Consider the following 23,156-nt stretch of genomic DNA (forward strand, 5'->3'; position numbering starts at 1 on the left):
AAAAATTATGTACTTTAACAAGGCAAAAAGCAACTTTTCTAGGCATTGTTGGCATGGTGCCTTCAGGAAAGAATGTTTCCTACTATGATTATGAAGACCTAACTTTTGAGACGGTTTGTATATTTGAAGGTGCAAACTTAACCATAAGGCATCCTGTTTTACTTTTGCCATTTAAACTATCACGACACTTTCCGAGTTTGATTGACAGGTGACATCAGAAGCAAACTAGTCTTTTTAATTCTATCTTCAATTATAAGATCTAACTTTTGACACAGTTTGCATGTTTGAAAGTGCAAAATTAACCATAGGGCGTCTTGTTTTACCACCACCTTCAGCAACTTATCATCACAACACTTGTAAACAAACCAAATGCCGGGTTTGATCGACACAAGACGTCAGAAGCAAACTAGTCTTTTTAATTCTGTCTTCAATTATAAGACATAACTTCTGACACGGTTTGTATGTTTGAAAGTGCAAAATCAAAATGAACCATTTTTTATGATAGGGCACACAGTTTTAGTATCTGAGCCAATTATATTTTGATAGAATTGTGCCCCCTTTCTTATATAAGATCCCAGGTAGTCTGCAAAAGATAACTACAGCAGCATGTGACTGACCCCTGTTAGGAACTAACACACTGAGCCAGTGTTGCCGCAAATTTATTCAGCCCAAATTGCAGGTCAATCATCGAAAAGTTATCCAAAATTTCTCTTAACCATTGCTTTCTATGGGAAAGAAATTGTAAAAATCACAGGGGCTAATGTTCAAAACCCACTCAAATTTGTCTCAAACAGGACAGGAAATCGTCAAAAGTTGTAGAGGAATTTTTTCAAAGTTGCCCAATTGGGCTGCTAAATTGCAGGTTTGGCAACACTGGAGGTATGGCCAGAAAAATGAAAGGAAAAAGGTACTTGCCATGCCTTTAATTACTGAATGTTTCCTTAATGTGCAAAGGAAAACAGCTTGTCAGTTAAGGTTCATTTCACTTTGGCTATGTTACCGGCAATTTCATTTTATGATCATGACAATTTGTATGTGTGTAAGGATCTGGTCATTGTTTGGGTTTACTTTGAGTCACTGAATACAATGATGAATAATGATTTTTATCATCGAATGAGTCTTAAAAGATTGCAATGTCAGATTTGGCAAGACTTTTAATAGGAGAAAAATCACCATTGTTTCATAAGGATTTTCAGAGAAGCCCTTCTAATTCGTCATCACTGATGTCGACTAGCCAATCCTCTAAAAATCCTAGACTTTCATAAGGTCTTATAAACTGTCACTACCTTGGTTTGGGATTAGTGTAAGGATGTGGGTAAAGGTCAAGACTAAGGTTAACCTCTTACATAACTATCCTTCTTATCCCTTACTTTCTGACCCGGACACTCAGATTTTCAGATAGATATCTACTTCCTTCACCTAAGACTACTTCTACATACCTATGGCAAGATATTTTACTTCATTTGCACCCAAGTTATGGAACTCTCTTGCTCTGGACATTCACTGTTGTAACTCTATGGGTATAGGTCTCTTCAAGAAAATCTAAAAACCTAGCTCTTCTAATGTGCTTATAATGTTTTTACTTTTTGCATTTCTGCAATCCCGATTGAACTGAATGCTTACAGATTTCGCATTACCTGTCAGCCCTTTCGAATTTGAATCCATAGTTCAGCCAGTAGAGCAATAAACTGGCAAATCAAAGGTTCTGGTTTCAAATACAGGCAAATTCGATAGATTTCTTATCACCATATACATATTGTGTATGGCAAGAAGCCTCAAGTTTTGATGTTACATTTTTTGTGCATTGAGCAAAATTGGCCTATCCTAATGTGTATGCCGGATATGATCATCTTTACTGTATCAGCTACATGTCTATTGCACATGGAAGTCCAACGGTAGGCATATAATCTTAAGTGTGCTGTTAGCCTCTTTTTGGCATCTGTAGGCTATTGATTCAAACAAATGGCCTACAACCTTTATTCTATGCACAAACTAAGTTACAACCCAACAACCTTTCACAAAATTGACAGCTATGTTCAAATGGATGCTATGAAACATGATGACTGAGATACAGTTGTCCCCATCAGGGTTGAGTTATAATAACACTTACTACCTAACATTAAGCATTGCAATGTGTGAAGTACATATGGCAGCTTGTTTAAAGGTTACGACTACTGGATGTTCACTTTAACGCTTTCTCAAAGTAACATTTGGTTTAGGCTATTGCAGGATTTTAAGACCTATAATACAATATCAAGAATGCAGGCCTTTACTGGAGTTTGGTATGAGTATGTACATGCTTCCTAGAGTCTATAAGTGGCTGGTTGATGTAAATCCCTCCTCTGCATTAGGAGCACCAGAAAATCTATTCTGTAAAACGTTCACAGTATATACAAGTTCTTTTGTAGTTCAAAGTTAGGCATTGCAATGATAGCAGATCCAATGTCCAATCCAATAGCCTGTTGCCCTGTACACAAGTAGTCTTGAATATTTAAATGAATTTTCACAAAATGGGACCCATTACAATATCTGAGGTGCAGTTTTGATGCCAAATTTAACACAAATTTGACAATTTTTGTCAATTTTTTGTATGTTTTGGAAAATTTTGTCACAAAACCGGGCCAATTTCCAAATAAATTTTAAAAAATTGTGTGAAATTTTGGCATTGAAGCAATACTTGGTTTCATCTAATTCAAAACAAATAAGGCCTAAAAAAAGATTGTATTGCCTGAAGTCGGGGACACATGATATAAATTGCAAAAGTGATGGCTTGTTAAATTTCATAATTTACTAATTTTGACAAGCGAAATTCAAACCATATTTGATGTCTTACAGACTTTTTCTTTTCCTACCTATAATTTAATTGATTCCTCTTTCAAGAGAAACCTGCACTTACAAATTGCTCACTAATTATATCACCTTCCAAACCTATTTTATTTGAATTTGATATTTCCTCTTCAGTTAATGAATAATCTAAATGCTGTGGTTTTAATTACCTTTCTATTGCTCTATCAATTAAGCATATGTTGGATTATAGTTCACAGTTGAGGTCTAACAGTAATATTAATTATCAGGTGAAGCGGAGATATGACATTTCCTATATCATATCGAGATGAACCCAATAGCAAATTTATTATACTCAAGTTACAAGAAAGGACATGATTTTAATCATCAAATTTGTTTTAAGGTACATTGTACTAACCGAAAAAAGTTGCGAACAACCATGCTAGCCCCTATATCTCATAATGGACTGTTCCAATTTCCTGGTATGTTTAAAACATGTGGTCATTGACCTAGTATGAGTTACTTTATAGTTTTGGAGCCAAAGTGTGGATGAAGACTTCAGCATTTTTTTGCGACTTGGAACCATTGCCATGTATCAAGGACGTATGTCCGAGTCGGCTTTAGGATCTACCGTAAACGTTCGCCTAATGGCGCTATGGACTCCCTTGACATAACTGGAATTTTAGACACAGACTAAAAGTGCCCTCCTATAAAAATCCCACCAGCAAATAGAGGCACATACCCTTAATTCTTGTTGGGATTTTTAGAGGAGGGAGCTCTCTATTTGTACATGAAATTTACCCCAAGGCAAAGGAGCCCAGGTGCGCCATTAGGCGAACGTTTACGGTATATTTAAAAGGTCTCATGGTCTTTACAGCACATATCCGACACTTTACTTGGAACCCTACTAATGATCTAGTATGACTATGAGGCCGTTCAGGATCGATAAGCACATACTCTTATGCACTTAATAACATAGTACAAGATATACCGGGATAGCTGTACCTTTGATATTTGCATGAAATTTACCATGATGAAACATATTTTGAAGAGTGCATAAAATATTCTAAAATTAAGCTTAAAAATCCTTGTACAGCACACTATAACTCTGTTCAATCATGTGTCTCCCCTCATAACCAACTCTCCTCTAAAAAAAAAAAACCTAAAAAGTTTCCCCATAAAAGATCATCCACCTAAAAAGCCTAACCGAAGCAACTACAGAGCAATCAATGTTCCAATATTGTGTCTCTATATCAACACACAGTCTGTCAATATGTGTGTGCAGCATGCACAAAGCACTATCAGACATAAATGACATCAATTCCTATCGCACAGTTCTGTAACCCCTATTAAAAAACCATAGCTCAAAATTTGACCTCAAGTTGTGGAGTATGAGTTTTTGTACCCAACATATTCAGAGGTCATTCTATGAATGTACACACATATTGGGGTTAATACTCTGCGCATGTTAGCCTAATAGGATCAACATAAAAACTCCTAGATTTGAGGTGTTTTCTCAAAATATCACAAGCTATCTTAAGAACCACTGAGCCAATACTAGGCTTGTTTGTACTCATTTTAATGCATTTTTCATGCCAATTCCAAATATGGTCATGATAGTTTACAATTCTGAAATTTTTGAATTTGAAAAAATAATTGAAATTAGTCGTCTGCAGTCGACACCCAAGTGGAAAGAGTTAAGAAACTGTGTCTTTGCAAGTGAGCATGTTCAATATCCTAGTGAAAGCAAATTTCTCTCTGAGCCTATCACACCTGAGACCTAAAACAGTTTTTCTTTACTATTCTTTTATGTTCTCTTTCTTACCGCAATGTGTACATAGAGCATCGGCAATATTTGGAAAAGGAAATCATTAATTTAGCTTGCAAGCTTTGTATTCAGGATGGCATGAATGTACACATGTGCCATATCTGTGCTGCCATATCTTTCAGTGAAATGCCATCAGGTGAATTTGAGATAGGGGCTGATGGTGAAAATAGCTGCTATTTATACTTTCAATGATTGCATGTTATGGCCATTGCACTGATAGGCTGATAAACACCCTAAATTTAGGGTCAAATTGTCAAAAAATTGCTAAATATCTATGGTGACCATTGGATTCTATGTGACAGGGAACTAATGAAAACGCTGGTAGATGTGTTGATAATAGCTGCCGTTTAAACTATCGATTACAGCATGTTATGGCACAGGTACTGGTAGACTGATAAACACCCCAAATTTAGTGTCAAATTGTCAAAAAGTTGTTGCCCAATCATAATGACAGGTTTCTATGAGACATGAATCTACTGAAAACTCTGGTTGATGATGATCAAAGGTCACCTAAAATGGTCCAAAATCTTCAAATATTGCCCAATGGGGCTACCAAATCATGGGTATAGTAAACCCTGCCCGAAGTTTATACCATGCTTCATGCCTGAACTTCTCATAGCAGCCAACATGGTTGAGAGCTGCCTAGGAACCTCTCCAGTCAAAATGTCAGCCATATAAAATTAATCACCAGGTGTTACTTGATGGACAAGTAGAGAGACAACTACAATCCAAGAACAGCTCCATTCAAAAACTACCCACCATTTACTAAAGGGCATGCAATCAGCCTTTACTGGAATCCAGAACTCAACCATGTTGTAAGCTTTTGCTATCATGATCACACACATTTTTTATTAGATAAATAAAATTAAGACTCTACATTAGGACTTGCTGTCACAGATGTCATCTCCAACGAGGGTTGGATTATACTATCTTGTTTTGCAACTATGGTCATTAGAATGTTTAAATGCATTTTTTGAATATCTTGGTTTAGAACAATATAACATCATTTGTAAGCTCCTACCAAAAGTTTTCCACCTCTAAAACTTGCAGGAACTTCATGTACCAGGGCGTAAACCGTAACACAATAGTAGCAACCAAGTAAATATTTCCTATACATTCAGATTAAAACTCTAAAGTCACATTAATGCAGGTCAACTTATGTGTTGATCATCCCATTTTAGGATGTTCCATTTCCCGTACTAGGATTCCTTCTGATATGAACTAAGGCAACATTATGAGCCTACCTAATTTGGTATCATCAATATGTGGATCCTGGGTTTGTCCTTTGCAAGTCAATTTACACCGGAATTCCTTCCCACAATACAATATACATAACAAAGAAGATGGATGAACCTCCTAGCTGTATCTATTGACCTTTTTGGTATATCCCATAAGCCTTTGCGAGTACACCTGTTTGACGTCACGCCGATCTGCGCCGATGCGCACATCATTTAGCGTACATTGTTACTGCGCATTGCGTTTAGTGAACATAGTCGGTGTGACGTCAAATACCTTGTGGGACGGAATTTACAAACTGACTGCCGATAGACAAACAGGATCCATGTATTGACAACAGGTACCTCCTAAACTATTCCTATAAACATTTGAAGAGCAACTTAAAATCTTATAACCATAGACAAAAATATTATTATATATGATTATATGATCAGAATTATTCAGAAAACAAATGTTGTATGATGTGTGTTTATGTTCTGTCTGCACATCATGCAGTGGTGTGGTTTACAACTTACCTTGGCACGGAGCACTCCATAATAATTATGTAACAAACATGTATAAATATGTATAAAGCTGTAAATGTAATAAACATGAATTCAAGTGATATTTACAATGATGATGGTGATGCAGTAATAGAATCAGAAACTTCATGATTTTGCATATTTACAAAATGGTAATGATGAGTACTTTAAAAAATAGAGAAGAAATTTCAATATGTCAACAAAAATCTGATGCTTAACAAAACAAAAATCATTCAATGTAAATACCACTTTAACAGTTGGAATATTGAAATGTATATAATATTTTCTTACTCTTTACTATTTAAATGGTTGCATAGTCTCATACATTACCCACTAAACTCTTGATATTCTATAAAGCACACCATTCTTCTTCAAGACAAAGTCTAGGCAGCTGAATGGACTATTCTATTTAAAATCCACACTCCCCCGTGGAAGATTTTGGAAATATCTTCCACAGGGGAGTATGCATTTCAAATGGAGTGAACACATTAGCAGCTCCATTTGAAACTCACCCTCCCTCAGTGAAAGATTCAGGTTGAATCTTTCTCAGAGGGTGTATGAAATTCAAATGGAGCTGCCTAATATGTTCATTCCATTTGAAATTCATACTTCCCTGTGGAAGATATTTCCAAAATCTTCCCCAGGGGTAGTGTGGAATTTAAATGGAATAGCCCAATCTTTCAATCTTTGCAGAAGTGAACAACACATTGAAATCTAGATTGCTGTTTTAAAATCTTACAAAATTATTGTTTCCTGAAACTTTCTTTCCTTGATGTGTGAAGAAGCTGGCCTTTGTCATCCATAAGGTCGACAATTATCTACATTAGCTTGTCAATTAATGAATTTTCAGGTAAAAAAAATCACAAGATTTATTTGAGTCAATTAGATTTAAATGTGTTAAATGATGTGTTTTACGAGAAGAGTCAAGCTATGGACGCAAATCAGAGATTGCTTCAAAATACTATAAGTTATCTATTAATTCCACAGCCAAAAATAATTTATAATTCTAAAAAATACGGTGTTTTTTTTTCTGATAATAGTTGCGATTATGCATGACAACCTATAATATTTTGAGCTGACCCTTCATTCCCAACATTCCTGAAACTAACATATAAAACTACAAATTAATAATAATTCAGTAATTCCTACAACCTATGTTAGTATGCCAATATCTCCCTTATTATTTAAGGACCTACAGAACTAAAAATGGAAGGTGAAAACACAAAAAGTGAGATCAAAACAAAACGATCAAAATAAAAATACTGACAAAGGTGGTGGTTAGGTGGATGTAAAGCAGCAATGATGCAGATGAGATAGATGGATAAAAAGAAGCAGCAGCAAAAACAGCCAATATGGATTTTGCGCCAAGTGTGGTGAATTTGCATCTGGTGACTACTGCTGTAGTGAGCTGACTTTTGTAATTTACCTTTTAATATTATAATTTATATTCAAACTTTGTGTTTCATCAATTCTCATATTTATACACAAGAAATTGTGATAACCTAGCACTGGTTTTCTTTTCCCATGTGGCTGATAGCAGTTTGTTGGTGGCAAACTGCAAAAACATTCCACCTGGATTGACCGCAATGTTCAACTAGAAATTAGATAACAGTGACATCTTCCACAGGGAGTGTAGATTTCAAATAGAATAGCCCATTACATGTAGCAGGTGCATTTGCTCACATTGGTAAATTGACATTTTCATACATGGTAACGTATCTAAATAGTCTCCTTAGCATGCATTGGAAGCTAGCAAATTTCCTTAACATACTTTAAAGCGGAAATAATTTTGCAACATTTATTTTTGCTCTTAACATGTTCCAATCTGCTACCGCAAAAATAGCAACATGCAAATATATCACTTTTGCATAAAGGTCAACATAAGAAAGCTTAGAAACGTGAGTTATTCAATTTATCGATTCAAAATTGGCAAAAACATGAAAAAATAATTGTGCAAAAATATTCACTTTTACAGTTGCTTGGTATTGATTTTTGTGTGTAAAAGATTCCAACAATACTGAATGAAACAACCTGAAGTAAAGAGCAAATTTTCATATTAGGTATTCCATAAATGTTACCATGTACGTAACCTTTCATATTTGACAATCAAACCTACAATCCTAGTCATTTTAATTAAACAACTCAATTAAACACAAGTATAAATCTCTCCAGCATTTTGGTAGCAATTGGCACCAGACATAATTCCACACCTTATGCACCTGTAAGCTTTATAGCTGAAATTTTTATGATTGCTTACAAGCTTGCCGCAAGGTGATTTTTTTGCGATAATAAAACAGGTGAAAAAAGTAACATAATGCAAGAAAAGTTCCACAGATCCCAGAATTGAAAACGATGTTAGTAACTCAAATTCAAAAGAGCGAAAAAAAGTATGAGATTAAGTCACCGGTTGCAAAATTATAGTGAATGATTAAGATTTTAATTTTTGTTACGAAAATGGATGGTTAAAGAAACAGGTGATAGTGATTTGAAACCCAAAGCCAAGAGTTGCGATAAAAGAATCTCCAATTTCCCTACGAAAATCCCAAGACACTCTATCTTAAGTTCTAAGGCAGTTTGAAAGGATATTTCTTCTTGAAAGTTGAAAAATGCCCTAGTATTTGACGGACTAGGGCGAGAAGGCCTTTTTTATCTGCAATAGCTGCCCTATAGACATTAGACAAGTTCTGTGCTCTATATTGTACACATCTATATTGTATACTTCTAAAGATATGACTCCTGGCATCTTTTACAGATGGGGCCTTCCTGCACTAACATGCCAAAGACAAAAGGCAGTTTGCAAGAATATTTCTTGGAATTTGAAATGTCTCTAATGGATTTATCATGTGAGGCAAAGTTTACTTATCAATGGAATATTTAGTTTCAGGTGCGTCAAATGCAAATTTCATATTGTCGGGGGATAGATGAAGTATTCTATATATTAATTATGTAGCATTTGCCAAAACATCTGGGAAAACAAGTTTGAAGGGTCACATTAGAGACGGCTTCAAACCCAAATGGCCAGTCAACCAACAGCACCCTGGCAGATGAAACCATACCCAATCATCAGTTCTATCAAGGGAGGTTTTAAAGCCATCACTTGACGCCCCTTACTTTTATTCTGCACAATTTTGACCTGAAATCTAGCCAAAGTTTTCCTAATATCCTTTCAAATCTTTAAACAATTTTGGTACCCATACCCATGCATCAAAATCCAAAATGGTGATTTCCCAGAGAAGTCTGGGAGGTCTCCTCGACTATCTTCTTTGGAAACATATCATTCAATTCTCTTTAAATTGCCCAGGTAGCTATCTTTTAGAAAACAAATACAGTACCAATAAAACTGCCCAAAGCTAGACTACTCTAAATAAGCGAAAATTAGAGTAGACTAAAATAAGCCATTTCAGGAAAACTGGAGACTCTTTTTATGATAGCAAAAATAAACAATCACTGTGTGAGTTTTGATTAATATCACATAATTACAAAAATAAAACTCGTTATGATTTTGAAGTGAGTGTGTTATAATGAGTGGAGTAATTAATTAATTAATTAACACAATAGTTACCATCTCATTTTCTAGTATTGTTTCAAGCTCAGCTTGCAAATCAAGTTCACTCGGTGGGTCTGTGTCAATATCAATATCGTGGGTTTCGCCAGCGTGCTCTGCTGCTTTAGAGCAAAAATCACAAACAACACACCAAGGAAAGTGAACGCAAAATTATAATAATAATAATAAAACACAAACCAACATAAAATTAAACAAAACACGTGTGTGATGGGTTGTAAAAGTAACGATATTAAAAAAATAAATGTGTGGGTTTGAGGTGTGTATACTGGACTTGGTTGAGAAGTGCAATCATTTGATCAAAATGCAGATAATTGCTTGTCCCCTTTTAGTATTATATACAAATTGTTATCCCCACTACTCTTTTCACATGCCAATTTTTGGTTAATATATGTTCCAATCCTGACATGGTCACCATTTTTTATTCTTCTTTTATGCTTTCTAATTAAGATTACTAATTTAGTTGATGACCTGTTTGAAGGTGCCAGAGAGTCCCTCTTGGAGTCAAAACATTTGGCCAAAAATAGGTTAAAAACTGGCATTTTTCCAGTATCTGATCAGGTTTTTTACTTCATCTGGAATTATTGGGGGCTGAAGGGTATTCAAGCCCCGCACCCACATTACTGAGGCACCACTAGGCCACCTGGCAAAGTAAAATGTGAATAGAACATCTGTCTACAAAGTGTTCCATGGTGGCATTCCGTTCCAAAGTTGCAATCCTCTACAGTCATCTGCAACGTATACTTATTTTCAAAAGTATCCATTACTGATGTATATATGACAAAACTAAATGAGCTTGAAATATGTTTTTTATTCTATTCACCCCATGTTTTTTTTTTGACTGAATTGTTTTGACATTATCTTTAATGTGTTTGAAGGTTAAAGCACTTCACTTCAAAGTATAATCACCTCTAAATAAATTGGTCAAAAAAATTGAAAATAAATCAAACTGAATGGTATATACAAAAATAAAAATTTATATACAGAACACAAAAAACTTAAAACTTGATTAGGGATAGACTCAAAACTAAACCGCAAGTGGACAGCAAACATCCTGACAGAACCGCGCTTTTACCATGTTCCAATGTTTTGAACAAAAGAAATCGTTCTGCCAGGATGCCTGTGGTCAACCAGCAGCCAAGTTTTGAAGCTATCTCTTATCAAATGAGCTATTCCAGTTGAAATCCATACACCCCTATCAAGACATGACCTTAAGCGTCCACACAGGGAGTGTGAATTTCAAATGTAGTTACCCGAATGGCTGAATCCGTTTGAAATCTACACACTTGTGTGGGAGATTAAGGTCATGTCTTCCATAGGGAGTACAGGGATTTCAACTGCAATAGCTCAATATATGTGAACTTAAAACTAAAACTGTTCAACACAATGGTTTATAAAAGAAGAATGGAAAGCAAAATGAAAGGTATAAATGGGACTATTCCAGTTGAAATCTATACACCACATATTGAAGACATGACTATAATCTCCCACACAGGGGGGTGCAGATTTCAAATGGATTCACCTATTCAGGTATCCCCATTTGAAATTCACACTCCTTGTGTTCAAGATTAAGGTCATGTCTTTCATAGGGGGTGTATGGATTACAGCTAGAATAGCCCAATGAAACAGGACCAGGAGAGTGAAATAAAAGAATACAGTTCAAAATCAACTCCAATAAGAGTTAATTTTGATTACTGCGGACTGTAGCCATACTATTGTGTTGCTCGGACATGGCGACTCAACATGATCACAGAACTTAAATTGGTAAAGGAAGACATGAACAGTTCAAAAAAAGCATGCCTGAACAAAGTAAAATTTAATGAGACATGAATATTCATTAGCAAGGACATTGAATATTCATGAGGTCATTGGATATTCATGAGGTCATTGCATATTCATGACATCACAGAATACATGAGAACTAAACAAAATTGTTCTAAAGTTTCAAAAATCAAACCAATAGAAGACCAAAATACCACCCTTCTGTTCAAAAGTCACACAAAATTAAATCACCATAAAAACTGAGTAAAATTGTTGGACTTGTACACTTACGAAACATGTAAAATTGTGAAAATCAAAATAATAAAATGTGAAATGTGACATCCGAAGACAAAATTTGGCATTAATGCAACAAAGCAAATATAGGTTATGGTTAGTCTTAGCATGTAATTAATAATTTTGCAAATGTATTATATGAATTTTGAGAAAATTAACAAATTGCATAATTAAATGCTGCAATGGAACTATTTGACATTAGGTATGTTTTCATAACCGTTGATCAATGTGAACTATTACTGTTTTACAATTGTGAACCTGCCGACTTGAAATTCTAAGAAGTTAAATACTGATTTTTCAGAATAAACCAAATTTGTATTCAGCAGTGGCACCAGTTTTTGACTGAATTGATATCCACAATATCTTTGACGTCTCATCATATTATCAATTCAGTTTAAATTTTTGTAACAACATTGAAAGAAACAGAAACTGGTTAGGTTTTAAGTTTCAATATTGGGAGTGAGTCATTTCACATGATTAACAATGTCTTGCTTTTGAACTGCATCATGTACAATTAAACAGAACGGGCAAAAGTATCCACAAAACTAAAACCTAGTTGAGCTTTGAGCTATTCAGAATGCGAACATAAAGCCATGGTATGTGGACGACATGCCAGGCACGGTGATGAAGCGTGCACATGGCGGGCGAGCCTTCAACTAGTGTCTTAATTTGTGGCTTCTGGATCGCATCAGGCCAGGTTCCAAACCCAGAGAGTGAGAGACAGAAAAGGGGGTTTATCTCAAAATCAAAGAAAAGGTAACTGGTTCAAATCCATGCATAGCATTTTTGCATTCAAACATTCTCCATGCATTGGCATATATAACTCAAGATCAACAAAATAAAACTTTGGGTTAGGCAAAGTTTGGCATCAAAAACTGGTTATGATCTCCCTCTCTCTGTAATAATGGAATCAACTATATTGGCCTTGGCCACAACTAGCAACCTAGTCCAGCATTATGGGATGCTCTGATTCACATTATCCCTATGAAAACACTATCAGATTTGGAACCACTAAAGGTTGAGAACCTTATATATGGTGGAATGTTCCACTTCAGTGTTTCTATATGGAAAATGTGAACAAAGCAACACCTTTTGGCCCCATCTTGCCAGACTATCATGAAACTAGTTTAAGGCATATGGAAACGCAACTTAACGAGTGACAGGGTCAGGGGTCACACGCACCTTCCATTCTTCTTCAGTAGGGGAGTTACTAGTTGAAATTACCATGGAACTTGGGCGCTGATCTTGAACCGATGTGCTTCGTTCTAGTGGCGGTGGTATTGTTCCCGTGCCGTTGGTGTCCTTCTTGTTGGGTCGTCGTAGCGATGCATGCATGGTTTCCATAGGGATCGTGTCTACCGATTGGGTATGGTGGATTTCAGGAGGCGAGCCAGGCGTGTCCGTAGTACTGCTTTCATACAATGATGGGTTCTGAGATGTGCCATCAGTACCTATATCTAAGAATATAAAATGATTTCAGATACATAATGATTCACCAAACTCTTAAAATAATAATCAGTAACCATTATTAGTTTTTGTTTCATGACCAGACTTCCTTCACATCATTTGCTTTATTTAATTTCTACACTGTTGTTCCCCTTATCAAAGCAGATATATGTATCTAGCAATGAAGTAGATTAGATTAAAAGGGTCCAGACTCGCAATAGAAACGGTTTAGCTGCCATATTGACTTGTTATGCATGGGGACTAAAATACAATACCTCCAATATTTACAGGCAAAAGGCCGAAACTGAAAGATGTTTATTCTCTCCTAAATCAAAAGCAATTCTAAGGATGTGAATATTTGCATCATAATTTCCAATTGTTAACTTTCAGATCAACAAGAATCTTAATGTATAAGTACATGCACAAATATATGACACCTGTTCTAAGGGCAACGATACAGGTCAAAGGTTATTGTTTGCTTACCATCTGAATCAAAGCTTTTATCCAATTGTTCCTCTGAGCTCTTCTTATCTCCCAAACTTTTCTCTTCATCTTTCTCTCCATTCACCATGCGTGCTCTCCAAGTCGGCGAGCCTGACCTCGGTGACCCCGATCTAGGTCGTCTATGCCGCTGTGGAATGATCGGACTACCAGAAATTTCTTTATCTTTGTCGTCTAAGTCTCTAAGTTTTTTCCACTGTTCTTGTTCTCGTTTCTTCTTGGCCATAAAGTCTAAATTCTCATACAACGGCGGTCCGTCAAATTTACGCTGCTTCTTACTGATGTCTTTAATCACATCCTCTTGAGTTACATTAAATATTTGAGCATCGTCTAACTGCCGGTGTTTGGCCACTCGTATATCAGTTTGTTTCTTTTCAAAGGGCAAGAGCTGGTCGGCAGACCTGGAAAGGTTTCCGTGTAATTGCATGTCGTCTGATGATTGGGACCGCTGTGAATCAGAAGTGTTTGGCCGTAGCGAGGAATCCGAGTGTTGCGACGATAGCGAGTGCTGCGATGCTTGCGAGGCCTGCGACAACTGGCTGTCAGAATGCTTGTGCACAGCCGTACGTTCCGTTTTATTACCTCGATGATTACCTTCCACCTGTGGACTATCGCTGTGATGCGAGGGCGAGCCAGAGAAGGACTCGTCTTGACTTGTTGGGGAATCGGGGGATAGGATTTCATATATATGTTCAGATGGAATGTTATTAGGATCATATCCAGCCGGATGTACATGATAATGAACACTATGTTGCGCAACTGCTGAAATTGCAGCAGGCACCGCAGAGTGAAAGTCCATGCTATGCGACGACGCCGACGAAGGCGGCGGAGGATGGGCACCTTGAGGGAAAAATTGGTGAAACCTTTCGCCCGACTGCGACTGTGGTATACTAACGGGCGGGCTGCTAGATTGAACTGGTTGGCCAGCTTGCATGTGACGATGATGCATAGCTGCATTAATTCCCATTTTAGGCATTTTACTTTTCTTTTTAACACGAGGCGACGGCATCGCCTGTTTCCTAGGGTCGTCATGGACGGGTCTATTTGCAGGCAACACATCAGGTTGTTGGTCCCCATGTGAGTGCTGACTAGACCCTGATAACTGGCTATCAGAACGTTCATGATAATGTTTATGCATATAGCCTGCTGGTTGAGCATACATGAATTGTAACGGACTGGCTCCGCCATACCCGTAACCTTCCGACTGTGAGCTGTGAGAAGCAGCACTATCGGACCGCTCCATGACATAGCGCGGCCCTGATGCATGTTGTAGACTACTTGTTGACAGTTCTTTCTTCATCTCTCCATGCTGGTGAACTCTTTCCATCCCAAACTGCGGGCTTTCCATGGAAGATCGCCGTCTGTGCGGATCGTACACCATTTGCGATGGATCAACGGGGGCACTGTCTGACCGCATTCTTCTCTGCTGGTACTCATAGCTGGCATGCTGGCGCTGTATGGATTCAGGTGTATAGCGGTTTGATCGCTTGGTACGTGGTGACCCTTGCGTGATGGAGTGCATGGAGGCTGAATGAGGCTGGTTATGCACTAACTCTATTGGTGATGCATTAACAACTTGCCTGCAAAATATGACATAATAAATATGTTAATATAATTTGTTTAATCAATATGAAGTTCATCTTAACTCATTTAAAGATAATTGAACTCAGCTGTTCCTGAATTTCATGTAATTTTTGATCAAATTACCTCTAAATTTAGACTCAAATTACAAATGTAACTTTTTAAAACTTAACGTAGCAGGATAGGTGAATGTCTTTGTGGAAAGTTACTCACAGTATGTATTACACTCTATAATGTCACCCAATATATCAGGGATGTAAGTAGGCCTGAAGAAAGAATCCTGAAAATCTGGAAAAACGGGCTGATAATAAATAAAAATCCTGAATTCAGGATTAATCATGAAAACTTACATCCCTGATATATCTAATTAAGTACAAATCTGTTCACAGATACATGGCATATTTTTCTTCAGAGAAATATCACAAATTTTAGTAGTAGATATAAAACTGGAAATGTGAAAATCATGTTTTCGTAAGGTAATGTGACGATCAGCACCCAACCTAATCCTGAGTTTTTGTTTCAAAAGCTCACGTATAAGTAAATTGGCTGTGTGTATTAGGTTTTAAACTTGATCCTATATAGCCGTCATCCTGTATGTTGTTACTTCTAATATCCTTTTGTCCAACCACAAAACACCACCATCATTGGCAGTACCATCACCCTGTATCACAACCAATACTCATCATCAACCACATTCCCTTCCACCAGGACTCTACCACCACCTATCACCTGTAACTGGATCATCACAAGAAACCCTCAGCCTGACCTATCCCATTGGCAGTACCATCACCCTGTATCACAACCAATACTCATCATCAACCACATTCCCTTCCACCAGGACTCTACCACCACCTATCACCTGTAACTGGATCATCACAAGAAACCCTCAGCCTGACCTATCCCATTGGCAGTACCATCACCCTGTATCACAACCAATACTCATCATCAACCACATTCCCTTCCACCAGGACTCTACCACCACCTATCACCTGTAACTGGATCATCACAAGAAACCCTCAACCTGACCTATCCCATTGGCAGTACCATCACCCTGTATCACAACCAATACTCATCATCAACCACATTCCCTTCCACCAGGACTCTACCACCACCTATCACCTGTAACTGGATCATCACAAGAAACCCTCAACCTGACCTATCCCATTGGCAGTACCATCACCCTGCATCACAACCAATACTCATCATCAACCACATTCCCTTCCACCAGGACTCTACCACCACCTATCACCTGTAACTGGATCATCACAAGAAACCCTCAGCCTGACCTATCCCATTGGCAGTACCATCACCCTGTATCACAACCAATACTCATCATCAACCACATTCCCTTCCACCTGGACCTACCACCACCTATCACCTGTAACTGGATCATCACAAGAAACCCTCAGCCTGACCTATCCCATTGGCAGTACCATCACCCTGCATCACAACCAATACTCATCATCAACCACATTCCCTTCCACCTGGACCTACCACCACCTATCACCTGTAACTGGATCATCACAAGAAACCCTCAGCCTGACCTATCCCATTGGCAGTACCATCACCCTGTATCACAACCAATACTCATCATCAACCACATTCCCTTCCACCTGGACCTACCAACACATATCACCTGTAACTGGATCATCACAAGAAACCCTCAGCCTGACCTATCCCATTGGCAGTACCATCACCCTGTATCACAACCAATACTCATCATCAACCACATTCCCTTCCACCTGGACCTACCAACACATATCACCTGTAACTGGATCATCACAAGAAACCCTCAGCCTGACCTATCCCATTGGCAGTACCATCACCCTGTATCACAACCAATACTCATCATCAACCACATTCCCTTCCACCTGGACCTACCAACACATATCACCTGTAACTGGATCATCACAAGAAACCCTCAGCCTGACCTATAGATCTTTTACCCTATCACCCATAATGTACTATTCTAGGGTGTACTTCTACCAGCGATATTCTTGTGCCATTGTTCCAATGTGGAATTTTATTCACTGTGTTCATATTCATGCACATCCATGACAGTATCCAATCCCCATATTTTCATCTTAAATTCAGTATTTGAAAAACAGACCATAATTTAATACAAAATTCAACAGCTTAAGTCACTCCAAATTCCACAGTTTTCATCCAAAAACATTGGAAAAATGTTGTTATTTCCTTACTATGGTCCAAAATAATGGCAGTACTATCTTCCTCAGGGGGTTCATATTTCAAATGGAAGAGCACAATTTGCAGGAATTTTGAAAGAAGTAAGTTTCAGGTATTCTAAACCAGGGTTGGATTCAGGTTTATAAAGGGGACGACTCATGAACATTTTTCAGAAGAGCGAATACAAAGCTATTGGCTATTTGGGGGGAACCCAAGGGAGGTTCCCCGGTTTGAGTCTGAAAATTGTGTACAAATAGGAGGTCAAAATCACACACTGTCCCATATGAACAGGTTACAACCTCTTCAGCCAGCCCCTTGGATCCACCCCTGTCCTAAAACTTTGCTCTACTGCTCTACTGATCATTGCGTACCTATCCATATGTTCCATTCGTTTTCTCGTCCTTGGCGTTGACACCTCGGTAGTCTCCATGCGCTCCAAGGTTGCAGCGCCATCACGCTCTCCAGGCTCACGCCGCCTGTGGTGGTGATGATGGTGATGATGCCTATGTTGCTGTTTATGTCTATGTCTCTGTAGAAGAACAAAATGAAGAAAAATATTGATATGTTAAAAAACGTTACTTTCCTATTTGTGGTCGCAAACAAATCATATAATTTCTCCATTCATTGGAAGTTCAAGTATAATAATTGTCCAGCTACTATTTCTATAAAAGAGACACACAACAACGGAGCTACATCCTGAGTACCCCTCCTATGATTCTGTATACACAACAAGTTTGTTAATGAGAAGTAACCATTACTATTGGGTTACCACCAGGTACACTTGAAAGTACAGCCATGTGTACACTACAAGCAGTGATGTACATCCATAATAATACTCCAGCAGTACTTCGGTGGTACACTTTGGGCTACTACTCAACCAGCAAGTAAACTTGGAAGTACCACATGTATTTGTACTCTACGCACAGTGGAGTACCAGAAGATATTTCAGTCTATGTGCTGTGATTTGATGATTTTAATAAAATAGAAATGGAAACTTCACAAATATACTCTACAACCAACAGGTTAACTTGGAAGTACCACCATGAACATTCTACAAGCAGTGATGTAACACAGTATATTCCATAAGTAAATCCAGAAGTATACTTTGGTGGTATATTTTGTTCAGTACTGCTCATCAATCGGCAGGTAAACTTTGAAGAAAAACCAAGAGTACTACAGATAAAGCAGAATACCTCATCAGAAAGTGAAATTCTGTATACGTGGATTTAGGGTTTCTCTACCGGAAGTCAATTTGTGCCAAAATTCCTTCCCACAATGCAATGAGCGTTTTGCATCACAATAGATGCAGTTCGGAGGTTAATCAATATTCTTTGTTATGCAATACGCATATTGCATTGTGGGAAGGAATTTCGGCACAAATTGACTCCGGTAGAGAAACCCTAAATCCGCGTATTGTACATATATTGCAGAGTTAGTCTACTTCATAGTCTACTTCATAGTCCCCTTTCGACATCCATATTTTTATATAAACTCATCTCACAATGAAATTGCTTTCATAATGAATGAGAACCAATCCCATCCAAAGACGGTGACCGTCACTGGGCATATGTTGTATTTTGTGGAAGGGCGCAGCTGGGGAAAATTGTTAATCAAAAAGGGGCTACAAAGTAGGCTAGTAGAAGCACAGGCTAGCAGCTTAATTCAAGAGTTGCTTACAGTGAACAACACTGCAGAAATGACAACCTCAAGGTCTTTCACATCCATGTTCACAGACAATTTTAGTTCCACAAACAAATCACTGAATTGCACCCAAGTGACTTGCACCTTCTAGGTAAATTAGAAGTAGTGCCTTCCAAAGCAGTGAAAAATATCCTCCATGTTAGTGTTTGCATTCCACATCACTAGGCCTGCAGATCAGATGAGGGGAGTTTCTCATCTATTTGAACCAAGGTGATCCTTCACAGTGTACATAAACAACTAGAAACCAAGTATTCCAAATAAGGGTAATCATTCCGACATTATCATACACCCATCTGCCATCATTTTATCAATCTTACATTTCACTTATGCATCCAGAATTTTGATAATTTTCTCCCGCTTTTGCCAGCATAACGTCCGTAACTAAAAATACCTGCATGTACTGAACGTGATGACAACATCATGTTTACAATTTATGGGCCTCCATATGATAACATCATGAAAGACATATCTGTAGGTATGCTCATAAAATTTTGAAGTTCAATATTTTTAGCTGAAAGTTCTTTCATTTGAAAGAGAATCAAATTACCTAAACAATAAGGGGTCAATCATGTTTCTAGTGCATATACTTTTGAAGTTACAGACAAAAATAGTGTCGCCAAATTGCCCAAAATTTTGTGTGTGAGATTGTGACAGCAGGCACATGTACAATGTACACTACTGTATGTGACCCCAGATGACCTCCTATTCTTTACTGTAAGAAAGCTTTTTTGGATGGTCTTGATTTACACACAAATTGCTTTTAACGCTTTAACGAGTGTCCACTTGGTGGAACATAGATTACACTATGTGATAGCTTATGAATCCATTATTATGCTAGTACCAACATAAGTCAACATCACTTAGGTTTTGGTTGTCAAAATTAATTTTTAGTAATTTTTTCCATTGAGCCCCACAGTAAAGCCATTTTTGGACAGTACAGGCACATTCCACTTCCCTATGGACGAATAGCGCCACCTACAGTGTGTGATGTGAGCCTGGCTAATATCTGTACAATCTAAAAATAATCACTCATGTCATTACATGATGCTGCTGTGTTTAAATCATTGTTATCGGCTCTTCAAGTAACACTTTTCAAGTCAAATTAGCTCTGGTGCTTGAATTTCACTTTTCATTAATTTCAAAGTAACTTTTTGAAAGACATCACATTTGTAACGTCAAAAATCACTTTTATATTACTAATTAACGCCAAATCTTTTTGAAGTTTAATTAAATAGTAATGGTAAATTCTAGATTTATTTTCAGTTAAAATGGTAAATTTGGAATTGTGTAAAATAAAATAATTTTCAATATAACTTAGCTGCATTCCCATTGGCAACTATGCTAATTTAGACGAAGTACAACACTTAAACCCATTTCCTCTTTATGCATATCACCTAAAGCAAGGAATTATAAATTCATCGACTGAAATATTCTCATTGTATCGATGATAGAAAAAATATGCTCTACATTGTATGCGCAATTACCCCAGAAAAATTTTCTTTCCTCTCACGAAATAAGCAAAACCCAGGTGAAAATGCACTGGTACCCTTGGAAATATTAGGTGATTGAACATCGCATAATTAGGCCATGCAAACACAATTTCTGGAGCAGCTTTTAGTTCAATGTGTTGATAAACTTCAAATTATTGAATCCACTTTCCGTCAAAGTCATTGACATGTACGAGTCAGTTAGTACAATGAGTGCTTTACCTGCCTGCCAAGTCACTCAGATTTTACAAGAGCATGCTACATCATATCATCACTAGTTATTTTCAACCATTACATCACATTCTGTGATTCATATTGGATGTAAAAGTTTCACTATTAAAATTCAACAGCAAGGCTCACTGTTTTACATATATACAAGCATAGAATAGAACAGAAGCTTGACAGGCCTCTTTGAAGCGTTATTCTTGACTTCTGACAAGTTTGTGTTCAGCAATGTCTTGAAATTTGGTTTTGTTAGTCAAGCTTTAGTCATGATCACAGTATAAGTTCTATGATTCAAAACTTGGGTACTTAAACTTGTATGAACATGTCAAATAAAAAGGGTAATACATGACAGTAACTTAGGGAGGATATTAAAGGGCCAATAACAGATCCATCGCTGCTAAACCGGGCGCACTGGCCATATTTTGCCAAGTTTAAGATGTCCATTTGCCGGATTGAATCTGACCAAATGAGCATGTTTGTTTCTGTTTTTTCAATATTTAAGTGAGCTCGCCATTGCACATACAAGATTGATCAAGGGAGTAACCTGAGTTTGTGTGAAAAGAGATGTATCTCAGACTATCTTGAAATTTGGTAGTTTCTTATCCCCGGAGACAAGACACTCGGTGTGCACAAGGGAATTTCATCTACACCCATGTTTCTGCAAACAAGAACTGCTACTTTAGATAGATCACTCTACCCAAGAACTTTACCCACCTGGAACGTTTTACACGACCACCTCCGATGCGCCCCAACATTACAAAACTTCTAGGACCAATGACCGAGTAGCAATAATGAGTCCTCTGACTCCTTGATGCACTATTCTGTGTGGGATAACCTCTACCAGGTAGTTTACGCAGTAGCGAACAGATGCAGATGAGTCAAAATCGGAAACCATTCTCAACACACATACACTGGCAGAAGGCATTATGATAGACAAATACACACTTCCAGAAAGTATTTCTTGATCTATAGTTATTTTATGAAAATGGTATGAGTTCTTATCATTAAATTGACCTAGTTGTGCTCATTTGAGCAGTTTAACCTGATTCGTGAACTTTGTCTTTTTTAAAGACATTTCTTGTTTGTACAGAATGTCTCTGTATCTTTAAGATGTCAACATCCATTTGAACTAACCTCATTTCTCTTCGCCTCTGAATCACACATCTCATACCATCTCAAAACAAGCATCTTATAAACAACAAGCAAGCAACACCTCACTCCAACTGTAATATCAAGTCATCCTCAAGTGCAAAATTGTTGTCTTTGATGCTTCCGCTTGATCCATGACTCAAGCCTATCAATGCCCATTACAGGGTCCATACTCCATGTCAATTAAATAGGTGTTGTAACTATCGTTAGTTTGCGAGAGGCCAAATTGCTGCAGCTTTAGCCTACTAACATACATACAAGCTTAATCATCGCTGGCTTTGATTTTAGGGAGCAGAGAAATGCTATTGGCAAATTCATTAACGGTAAAAGTAGTGTGTGTGTGGGACGGGTGTAACAATTGGGGTACTTGTTAAATGAAAATTGTTTTACTTATTGGACACTGTAAAACCCAACATCTTGTGCAAGCTCATCTTTTACTGTTGTTTTTCACCTTAATAATAATAGCATAAGAATACGAACCAAATATCTATTACCAGAACCATATTCTTCAGGTATCCTGCATCAGCAATCAGCAAGACACTTTCTCTCTCAATTCCATTCTTTTCCTACATCATAACCTAAGGCAATGTGAGACACGCTGTAACAAGTGATGTGAACAAGTCAATATACATTACTGTAGGGAAGATATACTCCTATTTGGTTCACTGTGCTATCTCAACATAAGATATATAGAGCTTGACTTGGTCACTCACTCCTGATGTGAACAAGTCAATATACATTACTGTAGGGAAGATCTACTCCTATTTGGTTCACTGTGCTATCTCAACATAAGATATATAGAGCTTGACTTGGTCACTCACTCCTGATGTGAACAAGTCAATATACATTACTGTAGGGAAGATCTACTCCTATTTGGTTCACTGTGCTATCTC

At 37.5% G+C, this 23,156-nt stretch overlaps 1 protein-coding gene across 4 annotated transcripts in view; it reads right to left on the bottom strand.

The window, feature by feature from the left end:
• Positions 1-23,156, bottom strand: part of LOC140166466 (uncharacterized) — a 215,497-nt gene that overhangs the window by 33,201 nt on the left and 159,140 nt on the right. For all 4 annotated transcript variants that reach the window (XM_072189947.1, XM_072189945.1, XM_072189948.1 and 1 more), the window contains 3 exons: positions 18,073-18,230; positions 13,916-15,513; positions 13,169-13,443 (listed from right to left, as the gene is read on the bottom strand). In XM_072189947.1, coding sequence (XP_072046048.1) covers positions 13,169-13,443; positions 13,916-15,513; positions 18,073-18,230 — 2,031 coding nt within the window. The remainder of the gene's footprint in view (positions 1-13,168; positions 13,444-13,915; positions 15,514-18,072; positions 18,231-23,156) is intronic.

The sequence above is a fragment of the Amphiura filiformis genome, chromosome 12, assembly GCF_039555335.1.
Source record: "Amphiura filiformis chromosome 12, Afil_fr2py, whole genome shotgun sequence".
Classification (NCBI taxonomy): Eukaryota; Metazoa; Echinodermata; class Ophiuroidea; order Amphilepidida; family Amphiuridae; genus Amphiura; species Amphiura filiformis.